The sequence below is a fragment of the Podarcis gaigeae genome, assembly GCF_964106915.1.
Source record: "Podarcis gaigeae genome assembly, chromosome: Z".
In the NCBI taxonomy this organism is placed as follows: Eukaryota; Metazoa; Chordata; class Lepidosauria; order Squamata; family Lacertidae; genus Podarcis; species Podarcis gaigeae.
Window position 1 is genome coordinate 17,123,784 of NC_139691.1, and position 15,653 is coordinate 17,139,436.

A 15,653-nucleotide genomic window follows, 5' to 3' on the forward strand; every position below is an offset into this window, starting at 1 on the left:
TTCCCCTTTTTAAGAGGGAAAAAGTGAGTCTTATAGAGCAAAAAATATGGTAAATACTGGTTGATTATTAGTATTTAAGGGTACTGCTAGGCACTTCTAAATTTGCACAAAACACATATTTGCATATATGCTACCGTATGGAAATTAAGGTGAACACAACAGCTCAAAAGGGGAGTGCAAAGGAGTTAGGACCCAGGTCACCCCTCCCTAACAAGACACCATTTGGGGGTCCAGTTTTCACCTAAATGCTAAATTACTCTTTGCTAAATTACTCACAACCATTGAGAAACATTGAAGCTCTTGCTTTTTATTGTGAAGAGTTTTTATTCACCACTCTTACTTCATCAGAAAAGTCTCCCAGAGCACGTGGAGTCAGGTCAACAGCACACAAATTCCTTCCTAAACAAAATTTGCAGGTGCAACCCACAAGGAGGAAAAGGAAGGGGGTGGGGATGAAGGCAAGCAAAAAGCAGTTGGAATGACTGCTGAGGGGTGCCAAATGAAGCTGGTCCCTCAATACAGCCAATGGAGTGAGGCCCTTCTGTCCTTTTTGTCAAAAGATGAAATGACTGTTGATAAGACCCCAGTTGAGGGGTCCCTGGAGAGTGCCAGTGGAGCAGCCCAGAGTGGTTTAACAACCCCTCCTCCTCAGGGAACTTTGGGAACTGTAGCGCCTTGAGAGGAACAGCAGTCTCCTACACGGATTCTTTGGGGGAAGCTGTGATGGTTTAAAGTGTCATTGGGTTTTTTAAAAAATGTATGGTGTGAATGTAGCCTGTGTGTTTGGTTAAATGCTTTCCAGGGGGTGGGGAAATACAGCTGAACCAAGGGGCCACCCTGAAATGATGTCTATCTTGTACTTCTAAACAATGGATATTTTTTTCCCCAATTGGTAGTGAGCACATGGTCATCACGGTTTCTGAGGAACAAGGCTGCTTCCCCCCCAAACCAGTCGACAGTGCTGGGTGACATCAGGAAGGCATGGGGTGGGTGCTGCGTGGCTAGTTTGTTCCCTCTGGAAACACTAGTAAAGTGGACCCCTCCCCTATCAGTCTTGCTTCATTTGTGCTCTGTCAGATGAATGACAGGTGTGTGGCCTTCCCACTTATCAAGGATCTGGCCCAATGGGTCAAAAAAGTTCTTCACACTTAACCTTGCTGTGTATCAGCTTAGAACAACCATCATCATACTGCCTTTGAAAACACACAAAAATGGTTGAGTCACTGTGTGGACTAGATAAGGCTGCCCTTGGCTCATGGCCTTCCATGAGGAATGGTACCTTCTGTTTTGAAGGGCAGAAACAGGATCTGCAATATGTTGTGAAACTCCCCGAGACCTATGGGTGAAGGGCAGTATACATATTAAATAATAAGGCAACAAGTATGAAAACAGCTACATCCCATTTGGAAAAGCAGCACCCAACGTAGTAGCATAGGATGTTATTGCCACCCCTTTTCTCTGCTACTTGGCCTATTGTTGTTTTATTTTATTTAAATTAAATTTGTGAAGTCACTGTTACCCAGGGCAACCCAAAGCAACTTGAAAACAATCAAGCAAAGACACTAGAGGCACATTTTGCTGGTGCAGAACAAATGTTTAATGACCCAGAGGAATGGACGCTTCGCTCCCTGTTAGAAGCCAGGTTGCTCAGAACAGCTGTTTAGAAAAGTCACGAGGTAATATTGTTCCAGATAAATGGAGGCCTCCAACCTTCTGCAGACACTGAGCAGAATTCAGTTTAGTCATGACTCAGGTCCAGAAAATGGACTTGTCCCTCGTTCAGAACAATCAGCAGTTGAGCTGCAGATTTGGAAACATCCAAGTGTTATGCATTCATCCATTGCAGGGCAAAAGGACAGTCCACGTGTGTGAATGAGTATGGTGCAATAACACCTTGTGCGGCAATCCCGCAAATGTCATCCTGTGCGTGACCAACACCCGTGTCCACAATTGACTGGTGTGTGTGGCTTGAAGGCCTCAGGCTGGAACCCCCCCCCCCCCCGGCAGATCAGTCTTCTTGGTCCACCCTTGAAGTCAGACGGCCGCCTCCGCAGAGCTGCTCGGGTCTATAAGGAGATATTTTTTCAACAAGTTGGGAAGCGGGAGGGCCTTGACTTTTTCATCGATGGGCCAGGGTCTGAGATGCTGCCGCAGGGAAACCCGGCATATCTGCTTCAAGGTAGGAGGGGAGTTTTCCAGCTGCTTCAGGCTGGTGAAGAGGTCTGAGATCCTCTTCCCATGGAACCCACTGAGGTGGCTGATGTTGATCTCAAAGTTGATGGGCAGCTTGATGGTCTGGGAGCTTGAGGCCATGAGCTCCAGCACCGTCTCGGCCTTCTGAAAGAGGTCGACGGAGAAGGCGTCATCCTCTGACCCACTCAAGTGGGAGCACAGCTGCTCGAAGATAATACTGAAGCCCGACCAACAGGAGGGCCCATGGAGGGTGCAGTTGTATGACGCCCCAAACTCCAGGAGGAAGCGCAGGAGGGGAAAGTGGAGCCTGAAGTTCTTCAGGCACAGGTGGGTGAGGGACTCGTAGGTTGGGCACACACTAGGGTTGGCCCCATGGGTCATCAGCAGCTGAGTGACCTGGAAGCAGAAGCGCTTGATGGTCTGGACCTCCTCTTCGTCACCTCCCACTGTCTCTCCAAGGAGGAAGATGATGTAGGAGAAGACGCTGTCACCATCTTTTGTTGTGGCCTTCACATTGGCTCCTGATGGGCAGGAACAATAAAGAAACAGACAGTTTAATGTTTTTTTTTCCAGTGACCCTTGGCATCACCACCACCATTTTCCTATTTTCCACCAATCAATTTTTACTAAAAGTATTCAACAATATACAATAAAAGCCAAACTAAGGAAGAGAAAGAGAAAATAAATATAAGGCCCTCTATCACAAATATATATTATCTAAACTAATACCAAATACATTTAATAACGTGTTTAGAATAGTGCTGGAAGTACAGTGGTACCTCTGGTTATGAACTTAATTCGTTCTGGAGGCCGGTTCTTAACCTGAAACTGTTCTTAACCTGAAGCACCACTTTAGCTAATGGGGCCTCCTGCTGCCGCTGCGCTGCTGCTGCGCGATTTCTGTTCTCATCCTGAAGCAAAGTTCTTAACCCAAGGTACTATTTCTGGGTTAGAGGAGTGTATAACCTGAAGCATCTGTAACCTGGGGTACCACTGTATTTGACGTTGAGAATATATTGCAGCAATGCATGATTATTTGTATTTCTTTCAATTAACCTAAAATAAAGAATAATATTCTTAAATACATATACCGGTATATCTTGTTTGCCCAAGTAATCCATTATCAATATAGATCATATATCTTGTTACAATAAATTTGGATTATTCAGTGCTTGCACTTTTATCATTCCAGCCCACCCAGGCAGGTCGTTTTAGGGAGAATGCTGTGTTCTGGCAAGAGGGTGCCAGCCTTGATCCCTGGTTCACATTCCTGCTCTGAAACCACTGATAGTTTTGCACTGGATCTGGACCCCTGGAAAAGGAAGCAGCAGGGCTTGGTGGGGCGGGTGGGTGGAGGAAGCTCACCTCCTTCCAACAAAAGGCGAATGTTTTCCGTATTGTGGATCTGAACCCCATCACTGCTGGCTAGAGCATGCAGTAGAGCAGTCTTTCCTGGGGAAGGAGGGAAAAAGTGCATAAGAATGTGAGAGGAGCCTGTATGGGGCCTGTCAAGCCCAGCCTCCTGTTCTCAAGAGTGACCAACCAAATACCCCAAGCAGGAGCCAAGGAGGAAAAGGGGGAAAGGCCAAGCCCAGGAGGATGGAGGCAACTGACCATGTTTATCAGCTGCATTGACATCGGCTCCAAGTTCCAAAAGTCTCTTTAGGCAAGGGAGGCGTTCTGGCTCTTCGCTAGCCAGATCCAAGGGGCTGCTTTCATGAACCTAAGGAGGAATGGGATAGAGGAAACATAACTGGCTGCTTTTATTGATGCCTTTACTGCAGCAGCGATGAATGGAATTTCTCCTAGTTCGAGGGCTGCAGTCCCTCTTCTGCAGAAAGCAGCTGGCACAGTGAATGTGAATTTCCCCTCTACGTATATGGTCAGCTGGTTTCTACACGCACTCGGACACCTGTGTCCTTCAACCAGGCGAGCAAGAGGCATGAGCAGAGTTGAAGGATTTGTTTCCATCCAGGCAACACTCAAGGACGAAATCTGGGACCCTGCACCCTGCCTTGACTCCTGCTTTCTTGACCAACTATATCTTATCTTATCCTATTTTTCATACAAGTTCTTTGGCCTAGAAACGGAAGGGGGAGAAAGTCAACTTACAGCCTTGTGGCAACTTTTGAAAGCTAACTTTTTAAAAGAGCATAAGGTTTTAAACCCTACGTGCACATTGCATCCTCTGAACAGAGAAGCAAAATTTGGGATGGGGATTTTGGATCAGGATCTCAATGGTTCCATATGATTGCTCTATTCCTCCCCACCCCACCCCCGGCCTGCAATGTTGTTCTCAATCTCCCTCTCCCTTTGTTAGTGCATCTGCTCCTTTCACTATACAGGTGGTGGCCATTTGGGTGGGGGGTTGTGTTCCTGACCCCTCTATGCGTTGGCAGAGGCCCAGCCCTGTTTTGGGGCCCCTTCTGGGTTGGCAGTGACGAGCGTGATCATGTGCCAATCAGACATGCGTAAAATGGTCGCTGCCTGTATGGTTCCTGTCATACGCCAAAGATGCGCCTCTTTTCTCTGCCCTGACACTCAAGATGCAAGAATAAAGTGGGTCCTAAACAGATGCAATCGTAATTGATCTCAACCAATTTTTTTAATGCTTGCATTTTAAATGGCTTGCAAGCAGGCCACTGAGAAGCCAAATCCATGATAAGAATAAATTGCCAGCATGGTGTAATGGTTAGCATGCTGTGCTAGGAGCGGGGAGTGACCAGGGTTCAAATCCCCACTAGGCCATGAAGCTAACTGGGTGTAACCTTCGGCCAGTCACTGCGTCTCTTAGTCTGATCTACTCTGTGAGAGTTGAAAGAACCATCTGCACCACTCTGAGTTCCTTGAGAGAGTGTGTGTGTGTGTGTGTGTGTGTGTGTGTGTAAGGTTTGACATAAATGTTAATAATAAAAATGCAGCAGCTTACCCTGTCTCTCCGGTTGATGTCTGCACCTTCCTGCACCAACAGCTCTACCATGTCCGGCTTGTTCCGCATCACGGCGATGTGCAAAGATGTATAATAAGTGATTGGATCTTTTGAAAACACAGAAACACACATTTATTTATTTATTCACCAATTTGGCACAATTTGTGAATTTGTCACACTGAAACATCCTTACCTTTCTTCCAAGGACCTCAAGGTGACCTGGCTCCCATGCCCTCACAACAATCCTACGAGGTAGGCAAGGCTGCAGGTGAGGTAGCGACTGGCCCAACTGTCGCTCAAGGGACCTTCACGTGGTTGCATGGGAAACTGGAACTCTAGTTTTCTAGTTCCACAGCTCTTATCCACTGTGCCTGACTGCCTCTCCTAGCAGGGTAACTGGCTGTTGGTTTTTAGGAAACACTGAGCCCTTGCACGTTCAGGGATGTTGCTCTGATTTTCAAGGAGCTTAAGGTGGGGTTCTCTCCCTTCCCTGTTCCATCTTCACAACCACCCTGCGAGGTAGGCTTAGGGTGAGAAACAATGACACTGGCCCCAATGGTTGCGTCCAGACAGCTTCATGTGGCTGTCTGCGGGATTTGAACCCTGGTCTCCCAGGTCCTGTAGTCTGACATCCTAACCCTTGCACCACCCTGCTGCATTGCCTAGTAAAGACTCCTTATCATTGGTCCTTTGGATATGGGGGCTGTCTGCCCACACAAGAAGGCTGTTGTCAGCACTGAGGGAAGAGAAAGATACTTACCGGTGTTCACATCAGGCCCGTAATACGGGAGCCAGCAGGCCAGGAAACATCCCCCTACCCATTTCCTCCTCATGGCTCCCAGCAGTCAAAGGCCCTCCTTCCTGGCCCAACTGTCTAAACCGGCCTTGCTGGGAGGCGGTCATGTTGTTAGCGAGACAGCCTATGAAGGAACTTCTGTGTGACATCACACACCCATGGGCACCTGAGCCTGCAGCGGCCAGAGCTTTAGAACACTGAAGCTCATGGGGAGGAGCTTAGGAGACAAGGGGTGGGGCTTGGGGAAGAGGAAGGCGGAACCTGATGGCAGAGAGATGAGCCTAACAGCACCTGACAGTAGAAAAGAGCGACTTAGGCAGGTGGAGCCGAATGGACATCTGGGGTGCAACTACTACTGAATTGAAAAATTATACCCACTTTTGGCTTCCTCATCTGGGTCTCAAAATGGATTATCAGGCCAGGTGAAGAAGAAGAGTTTGGATTTGATATCCCTGAAGGAGTCTCAAAGCGGCTAACATTCTCCTTTCCCTTCCTCCCCCACAACAAACACTCTGAGGTGAGTGCGGCTGAGAGATTTCAGAGAAGTGTGACTAGCCCAAGGTCCTCCTTGGGCCCTCCCGCTGCATGCGTAGGAGCGGAGATGTGAACCCGGTTCACCAGATTACGAGTCCATCGCTCTTAACCACTACACCACACTGGTGGAATAGCCTTTTTTGCCTTTAATACAGGCAATGTCCTATTTGCATGCGGGTTGCGTTCTGGATCGTCACTCGCATAAGCCCCTCAGTCCCACCCCGCCTTCCCCCCCACTCTGCCCTGTTCCGGTTCTGAAAACGTCCCACACACGTGCATGGCCACACGTTCTTGGAACACATGGAGAAACGGGGGTCGCTTGTATTGAATTAAAATGGCGTCACATAAAACGGGGCGTTGCAATTCTCAGCAGAAACAAAGAACCAAAACAGGTCGCTCCTAACCAGAAAGGAAACATTGGGGGGGGGGGGCAGGGGGAAGAGGAATCATGAAAAAACTGTATATAAAAATACAGCTTCCATAAATAGTTATCCCAATGATTTCTGTAATTTTAAAATATATGCAAGACCGGAAGCATTAACCAGGTCCCCCTCCAACCTTCAAAGGTGACGTCCGCCCCACCACGCAGGAGGGCTTCTGCAGCTGGGACTACCCCATATTCCGCCATCTTCAGCAGTGAATAGCTCACACCCTCTTGGTAGTAAACGGAGTTGGCGTTCCTCTCCAGCAGGTTGTTAAGGGCCGCAATCCGTCTGTCGTCATCTACCACAGCGCTGGGGCTTCACAAGAAAACAAGGCAAATAAAACACCACAATGACCATAGGAGGAGGGCAAAGTTCTGTGGTGGCAGTTTGGTAACGATTAAGAGCCAATCAGAAGTCAGCTCAGAGGGAAGAGCTGTGTGCCAATGAGAAGACATGTCCTTCTGGGCCACATTCTGGGGGCCACATGCCAGCGGTGGGCAGGGCCAGAGTGGGTAGGAGAAACTAATGTGATTTCCCCGCCCCCCCTTTACATTAGACCACCAGGTCCATCTAGCTCAATACTGTATACACTGACAGACAGCAGCAACAGCCCTGCAGGGTTTCAGGCAGGGGATATTATAAGTGCCAACTTGGAGGTGCCATTAGGGGCTGAACCTGGGCCTTCTGTATGCACATGAGGTGCTCTACCCTTAACCATGGCCCTTTCCCTGAAAGGTAGGATTCCGCTGGTGCATTTCCTGGTATCTATATATCGCTTGATTGTAGAAAACCCTCAAAGATCCTAGTCCTCATAATTCTGAAGAATGGGCTGAATTGAATGAGAACCCAGCTCAGTACTGTCCACATGGACAGGGAAGCAACTTCCCAGTTACCTGATCATCATGTCCTGCACCAGAGGATCCATACATTCCAAGATCTCGTCAACTAATGGCTGGTACTCAAAGATGATCCGTCGGAAGCCATGGAGAAAAGGCATTCTGCTCGATTCCCTTCTGTGATTCATTAAGGAAATGGTCTGAGAGCCAATCTAAAGCTGCTTCCTCGGCCTACCAAAAAATAAATTCTTCATAATCATCGCTGTCATTCACAACCATATCCTACAGGGCTTGTTAGCACATCCTTCCCAAACCCACAGTACAGGTTAAACATTTAAGTAGGATAGCAATGTTTCAACCCTTCTCTTGCTTCTGCTGCTGCTATTAAGTAATAAATAAAATAATAATAATAATAATAATAATAATAATAATAATAATAATATCCTGCCTTTCCCCCAGATTGTGACTAAAGGTGACCGATATAAATTAAAACACAGATCAAATACAGAAAGCTAAAACTTATTTAAAAATAGTACTTTAATTAAAACTATAATAGAACTTAAACAATATGAGAATGAATCTATTGAAATACAGAAATTGATATAGTAAAAACAGCACAGCACTATTTAAAAGGTCTTTTCCTAAACAAACAAAACCCAATCAGTTCCCAAAGACCTGTTGGAACAGGAAGGTCTTCATCACTGGTGGGAAGGACTGTGAGGAGGGAGCCAGTCTGGCTTCTCCCGGGAGGGAGTTCCAAAGTCTGGGAGAAGCCCCTGAGAAGGCCCTCTCTTGTGCCCCCCACCAAGCCTGCCTGTGAGGGTGGCAGGACCAAGAGAAGGGCCTCCCTTGAAGGTCTGAGCCAGGACATGTTCGTATGTGAGAACAGAGTCCTTCAGGTAGCCTGAGTCTAATGGAACACGTGCCCAGCCCTCCTGGCGCTGGATCTGGGGGAAGCAATGGTAGTTTCAGCCCATCCAGAGCATGGAGGGTGAGGCATAAGGCATGTCTGTATGGGGTCGGTGTGTTGCAGCCAGGCGCAATCATTCAAGGAGGGTGTGGCCTGGAGGAAGTCCCAAGGGCCACACAGGGAGGCCTCAAGGGCCAGATCTGTACCCCCCCCCCACTGCCCCAGGCCTAACATTCCCTACTCCTGCTTTTGAAAAAGCACCATCTTAAAAGTGTGAGAGAGGAATGCTGTGACCTTGGTCACAAACTGTAAAGGGAACTTGCCTTTTTTTCACATGTCAAAGTAGGACCTGTTTAAGCCAGTTTTAAACCTTTGGGGGTAAATTGCCATGAGTATAGTGCATTTGAAGGGGAAATTCTGGATGCGCCAGACAGAAAGTCACCAGGTGCAGTTAAGAGAAAGGGAAGCTGTACCAGTTGTGTTTCTGTTTGGTCACACACGTGCACACAGAGCTAAGAGACCTAGACCAACTCCAGCCTTGTAATTACCAACTCTGACTACTCACCTAAGGTAAGGACTGCATGACACCCTTGCCAGGTAGCAAATGAGCCGCCAATGACTTGTGGTAAACATGGGCCCCTGGGCCAGCTGTACGCCTTTCAGGGCTAGTCATTAGAGGGAACATTTTGCAAGGCTGTCAGAGATTAAGGAGACAGCCTTTGCCAGGGCCCAACATTAAGATGCCATAGCAACAAAACAACTTGATGTCTTGCCAGGTTCCTGCTCTCAGCTTGCTAGGACCAGTAGCTACAGGATGGAACTGGGGCCAGTCCACCCAGGAGACTAGTAGCTCAAGACATGACATTCCTGCCTTGGGAAGAGTGGCAAGTGGAAGGTTACCCCCATCCTTTACATGCATGTCTTTACGTGGAGTAGCACAGTCATTAAACCCAACAGGTCAAGAGTTTCTGTGCCCCTCCCTTCCTAGATAAGAACTCTCCATTGCAACTGCCATTGCCCTGTTGATATAGAATCAGAGCTGTAGGGCCATTCCTAACATAAGAATATTCTTCACAACTATGAGCAGGGGAAGCTGCAACAGTTAACTGTGCCTATATTGCTATGAAATTAATCCACAGCAAGAGGAGTGATATCACAGCACTCAAAATCTAACGAGACCCTCTCCTTATCAAGAAGGCCACCTGTGACTTTTCTTTCCAGGGGCAGGGTGGGTCTGCATTTCAGATCCACACACCCAAAGAAACTTTTTTTTAATCTACCACATTTTTAAAAATCTATCATGAGGCAAGTTGCAAGGGCTCCATGCCACTCAATGATCCTACACAATGCCCAAAGAAACTACACCTAACTCAGTATGGCCAAAACCAGGCATAGGCAACCTTCGGCCCTCCAGGTGTTTTGGACTACAATTCCCGTCAGCCCTGACCACTGGTCCTGTTAGCTAGGGATCATGGGAGTTGTAGGCCAAAACATCTGGAGGGCCGAAGGTTGCCTATGCCTGGCCAAAACTGACTGGCAGCGGGTCCACTGTAGGATAGAAAAGCTATTTGCCACATGGCTCCTGGAACTTGGGTTACAGGCACAAAAACAGAATGGCTATTCCCCACCCTGAATGCCACAGCACTTTCTATTATTTTTTTGTAGAGAATTTATTTGGTTCTTTTTGCAGTTTGTGGCATTTGGAAGGTTGCAACCAGCCACAGCAAAACAGGTTGTACAGAGAGCACAGTGGGACTTAAGTTTAGGCATGTAACACCCAGTGAACATCATGGCTAAGCGGGGATTTAAACCTGGGTCTCCCTAGTCCTAGTCCTACAGACACTAACCACTACACCACACTGCTGGCACTGGGGTTGAACCTTTTTCTTCCACTTTGCAAAGTCACAGCTTCTGTGATAGGTGCTGCTGCTAGTGAAGGGGCGCTGCCTCACTCTAGTCTAGTCCATGTCCACATAACACGATTGTTTTCAAAGTTCTGATGTTTTCATTTCTGTCAAGGAAATCACTGCCCTGTAAATGGTACAGAAGCACTCATGGAAATCTTTTTTTTAAAGTAGGGAATGCTGCACCATTTCAAGACTCTTTCTTTCTTTGAATGTTTGGCCCCGTCAAACTACCACTGCCCCCAAATTACCACTGCAGCTGTATTGTAGCTTGTTAACTCCATGAATCTGGCTAAAAGGAAGTCCGTGGGAAAGGTTTAAAGGCAAAGTCTACTCTTCTGACAAAAAAAAAGGGGGTTTCCCCAAGCAAAGGCATTTTACTTCGTTTTTCACTTCCAGTAAAAAAACCAATGACAACTGCAATTAATGCTAACTACCTGGGGTAAAATTTTGAATGGGGCAAATATTCTAATGACCAAGAGCAGGTGTGGAGAACGCTGTGCTCCCTACCCCTGAATATTGCTGAACTCCAACTCCAAACATTCCTAGCCCTTGCCACACTGCGAGGGCTGACGAACGATTCTCCATCCCGGGACTAATGAGCTATCCAATTTAGCCTGCTTATTTTTCTTGCATTTAGTAAACAAAGCCAAAAAGTTTGAACCTGCCAAGCTAATATTTATTTTCAAGTGCTTTGTCATCATCACTACATGAATTTATGACATTTCTCTTTCCCCCATAGAAATACGTGAATCCCCTGTCCCCCTCCCCCCACCGCCAGTATGGGCAAGAAAATTGACGCAGACAAAGTAAGGTTTATACGCAGCAAAATACAAATTATCAAACAAAAGTCAGCATCTCAGTAAATTGCCACCTGCTTCCAAAACCCTGCTTCCAAAACCAGTCGCTACAAACATGGGAACGAGCCCACCTCACAAGGCTGTTAGGAACGATTTCACGGGCAGGGGAGCTTTCTCGAACCAAGCGTCTGAACTAGCTTGAAGTGCTCTGTAAAATGGAACCAAATTATTACTACGTTCAGTATGGATAACCAGAGCAGCCTTCTCTCCCCGCCACACACCATGCCGGAAGAATCCCTTTGCGCGTCCGAAACCCCCAGCCTGCAATTCCGACAACCCTAGTTTGCAATTTATTTTTTTTAAAAGAGCTTTACAGTTTAACGATTAGCAAGATTTTTAAATTCTGTATTTTCAAGTAACTTAATAAATAAAGCCTTTTTGCTAAAAACCAGCAAAAACAAAACCCCTGTATCAAGGTAGCCCATTAAAACGTTTATTTGAACCACCTTCCTCTCCGCAAATTCCCAACTCCCATCCCGTCCTATTGGTCCCAAGTCTCGTACCTGCACGGCGTGCCTCCGGCTTAGCAGGAAGCGGAAGGATGCCGAGCTCTTGAGTTGCACTTTTATACAGTTTGCAGCCAACAGCTGTAGCTCTCTCTCTCTCTCTCTCTCTCTTTTGGTTGCTCGCTCGCTCGCTCGCTCTCGCTCTCCCCACAGTTTCACGAATCTTTTAATCTAAGTGCCCTCTGCAGGCTGGAGGTTTTGGTTTAAACCACTGCCGGATCAAGCGGCCACCAGGGGGCAGACTTCCCCAGCGGAAAAGAAGATACTGTACAGTACAGTGGTACCTCGCGTTACAGATGCTTCAGGTTACATACGCTTCAGGTTTCAGACTCCACTACCCCAGAAATATTACCTTGGGTTGTGAAGTTTGCTTCAGGGTGAGAACAGAAATCGTGCTCCGGCGGTGCGGCAGCAGCAGCAGGCCCCATTAGCTAAAGTGGTGCTTCAGGTTAAGAACAGACCTCCAGAACGAATTAAGTACTTAACCCGAGGTACCACTGTACATCTATAGACTCAGTGGAACTGGAATTTTTAATCCACTCTTTACAAGCATTAAATGCATGCAGGCTTCAGCTCCATGGATGGAGTTGCAGCTGCTTAGGTCTTGCTTGATAGGGTTTTATCAGAGCTCACACCAAAGTTGTTTCAGTGCCAGCCTTGCAAATGTGTACCCCACCTTAAGCTCCTTGAAAATCAGAGCAACATCCCTGAACGTGCAAGGGCTCAGTGTTTCCTAAAAACCAACAGCCAGTTAGCCTGCTAGGAGAGGCAGTCAGGCACAGTGGATAAGAGCTGTGGAACTAGAAAACCAGAGTTCCAGTTTCCCATGCAACCACGTGAAGGTCCCTTGAGCGACGGTTGGGCCGGTCGCTACCTCACCTGCAGCCTTGCCTACCTCGTAGGATTGTTGTGAGGGCATGGGAGCCAGGTCACCTTGAGGTCCTTGGAAGAAAGGTAAGGATGTTTCAGTGTGACAAATTCACAAATTGTGCCAAATTGGTGAATAAACAAACAAACAAACAAACAAACAAACAAACAAACAAACAAATAAATAAATAAATGTGTGTTTCTGTGTTTTCAAAAGATCCAATCACTTATTATACATCTTTGCACATCGCCGTGATGCGGAACAAGCCGGACATGGTAGAGCTGTTGGTGCAGGAAGGTGCAGACATCAACCGGAGAGACAGGGTAAGCTGCTGGCATTTTTATTTTCATTATTAACATTTATGTCAAACCTTACACACACAAACACACACACATACGAGGAACTCAGAGTGGTGCAGATGGTTCTCTGTGAGGTAGATCAGACTAAGAGACGCAGTGACTGGCCGAAGGTTACACCCAGTTAGCTTCATGGCCTAGTGGGGATTTGAACCCTGGTCACTCCCAGCTCCTAGTGCAGCATGCTAACCATTACACCATGCTGGCAATTATTCTTATCATGGATTTGGCCTAATCACAATCTATTTAAAATGCAAGCATTAAAAAAATTGGTTGAGATCAATTACGATTGCATCTGTTTAGGACCCACTTTATTCTTGCATCTTGAGTGTCAGGGCAGAGAAAAGAGGCGCATCTTTGGCGTATGACAGGAGCCATACAGGCAGCGACCATTTTACGCATGTCTGATTGGCACATGATCACGCTCGTCACTGCCGACCCAGAAGGGGCCCAAAAACAGGGCTGGGCCTCTGCCAACGCATAGAGGGGTCAGGAACACAACCCCCCACCCAAATGGCCACACCTGTATAGTGAAAGGAGCAGATGCACTAACAAAGGGAGAGGGAGATTGAGAACAACATTGCAGGCCGGGGGTGGGGTGGGGAGGAATAGAGCAATAATATGGAACCATTGAGATCCTGATCCAAAATCCCCATCCCAAATTTTGCTTCTCTGTTCATAGGATGCAATGTGCACGTAGGGTTTAAAACCTTATGCTCTTTTAAAAAGTTAGCTTTCAAAAGTTGCCACAAGGCTGTAAGTTGACTTTCTCCCCCTTCCATTTCTAGGCCAAAGAACTTGTATGAAAAATAGGATAAGATAAGATATAGTTGGTCAAGAAAGCAGGAGTCAAGGCAGGGTGCAGGGTCCCAGATTTCGTCCTTGAGTGTTGCCTGGATGGAAACAAATCCTTCAACTCTGCTCATGCCTCTTGCTCGCCTGGTTGAAGGACACAGGTGTCCGAGTGCGTGTAGAAACCAGCTGACCATATACGTAGAGGGGAAATTCACATTCACTGTGCCAGCTGCTTTCTGCAGAAGAGGGACTGCAGCCCTCGAACTAGGAGAAATTCCATTCATCGCTGCTGCAGTAAAGGCATCAATAAAAGCAGCCAGTTATGTTTCCTCTATCCCATTCCTCCTTAGGTTCATGAAAGCAGCCCCTTGGATCTGGCTAGCGAAGAGCCAGAACGCCTCCCTTGCCTAAAGAGACTTTTGGAACTTGGAGCCGATGTCAATGCAGCTGATAAACATGGTCAGTTGCCTCCATCCTCCTGGGCTTGGCCTTTCCCCCTTTTCCTCCTTGGCTCCTGCTTGGGGTATTTGGTTGGTCACTCTTGAGAACAGGAGGCTGGGCTTGACAGGCCCCATACAGGCTCCTCTCACATTCTTATGCACTTTTTCCCTCCTTCCCCAGGAAAGACTGCTCTACTGCATGCTCTAGCCAGCAGTGATGGGGTTCAGATCCACAATACGGAAAACATTCGCCTTTTGTTGGAAGGAGGTGAGCTTCCTCCACCCACCCGCCCCACCAAGCCCTGCTGCTTCCTTTTCCAGGGGTCCAGATCCAGTGCAAAACTATCAGTGGTTTCAGAGCAGGAATGTGAACCAGGGATCAAGGCTGGCACCCTCTTGCCAGAACACAGCATTCTCCCTAAAACGACCTGCCTGGGTGGGCTGGAATGATAGAAGTGCAAATACTGATTAGTCCAAATTTATTGTTACAAGATACATGATCTATATAGATTACTTAGGCAAACAAGATACAGTGGTACCTCTGGTTACGTACTTAATTTGTTCCGGAGGTCCATTCTTAACTTGAAACTGTTCTTAACCTGAAGCACCACTTTAGCTAATGGGGCCTCCCGCTGCTACCAAGCTGCTGTGGCGCAATTTCTGTTCTCATCCTGAAGCAAAGTTGTTAACCAGAGGTATTATTTCTGGGTTAGCGGAGTCTAACCAGAAGTGTATGTAACCTGAAGTGTATGTAATCCAAGGTACACCGGTATTTGTATTTAAGAACACTATTCTTTATTTTAGGTTATTGAAAGAAATATGAATAATCACGCATTGCCGCAATATATTCTCAACTTAAAATACAGTGGTACTTCAGGTTACAGATGCTTCAGGTTACAGACTCCTCTAACCCAGAAATAGTACCTCGGGTTAAGAACTTTGCTTCAGGATGAGAACAGAAATTGTGCTCCAGCAGCGCAGCAGCAGCAGGAGGCCCCATTAGCTAAAGTGGTGCTTCAGGTTAAGAGCAGTTTCAGGTTAAGAACGGACCTCCGGAACGAATTAAGTTCTTAACCAGAGGTACCACTGTACATCTATAGACTCAGTTGAACTGGAATAATTATTTTTAATCTGCTCTTTACAAACATTAAATGCATGCAGGCTTTAGCTCCATGGCTGGAGTTGCAGCTGCTTAAGTCTTGCTTGATAGGGTTTTATCAGAGCTCCCGCCGCAAGTTATTTCAGTGCCAGCCTTGCAAATGTGTAACACGAAAGTTGAATGGTCTCTTGGGGCACCTGCA

The 15,653-nt window shown here is 47.1% G+C and overlaps 1 protein-coding gene and 1 long non-coding RNA gene across 7 annotated transcripts; one reads left to right on the plus strand and one right to left on the minus strand.

Annotated features, from left to right (window-relative positions):
* Nucleotides 1-1,573: 1,573 nt before the first annotated feature.
* ASB6 (ankyrin repeat and SOCS box containing 6) lies at nucleotides 1,574-12,069 on the minus strand. 6 transcript variants are annotated; one of them, XM_083722378.1, is made up of 8 exons: nucleotides 11,891-12,069; nucleotides 11,459-11,535; nucleotides 7,771-7,944; nucleotides 7,011-7,192; nucleotides 5,123-5,229; nucleotides 3,808-3,916; nucleotides 3,559-3,645; nucleotides 1,574-2,714 (listed from the first exon to the last, which is right to left on the minus strand). In XM_083722378.1, the coding sequence occupies exons 3-8, from the start codon at nucleotides 7,899-7,901 to the stop codon at nucleotides 2,035-2,037; spliced, it is 1,296 nt and encodes a 431-aa protein (XP_083578504.1). In that variant the 5' UTR covers nucleotides 7,902-7,944; nucleotides 11,459-11,535; nucleotides 11,891-12,069; the 3' UTR covers nucleotides 1,574-2,034. The 6 variants fall into 6 exon arrangements, with proteins under 6 accessions (XP_083578504.1, XP_083578502.1, XP_083578506.1 ...); XM_083722376.1 differs by lacking the exon at nucleotides 11,459-11,535 and having other exon boundaries at nucleotides 11,891-12,040; XM_083722380.1 differs by lacking the exons at nucleotides 11,459-11,535; nucleotides 11,891-12,069 and adding an exon at nucleotides 11,834-11,855.
* Nucleotides 12,070-12,944: 875 nt separating this feature from the next.
* LOC310836123 lies at nucleotides 12,945-14,640 on the plus strand. The gene is made up of 3 exons (XR_014559870.1): nucleotides 12,945-13,084; nucleotides 14,263-14,371; nucleotides 14,534-14,640. It is a non-coding gene; the product is annotated as an uncharacterized lncRNA (long non-coding RNA).
* Nucleotides 14,641-15,653: the final 1,013 nt, after the last annotated feature.

What these genes read in the sequence shown, in the direction of transcription:
- ASB6 (XM_083722378.1), bottom strand. Translation starts at nt 7,901, where the DNA reads ATGAATCACAGAAGGGAATCGAGCAGAATGCCTTTTCTCCATGGCTTC. An exon ending in GGCGGACGTCACCTTTGAAG is followed by an intron (nt 5,230 to 7,010) that starts GTTGGAGGGGGA and finishes TGTTTTCAAAAG; the next exon opens with ATCCAATCACTTATTATACA. An exon ending in TCGCCTTTTGTTGGAAGGAG is followed by an intron (nt 2,715 to 3,558) that starts GTGAGCTTCCTC and finishes CCTGCCCATCAG; the next exon opens with GAGCCAATGTGAAGGCCACA.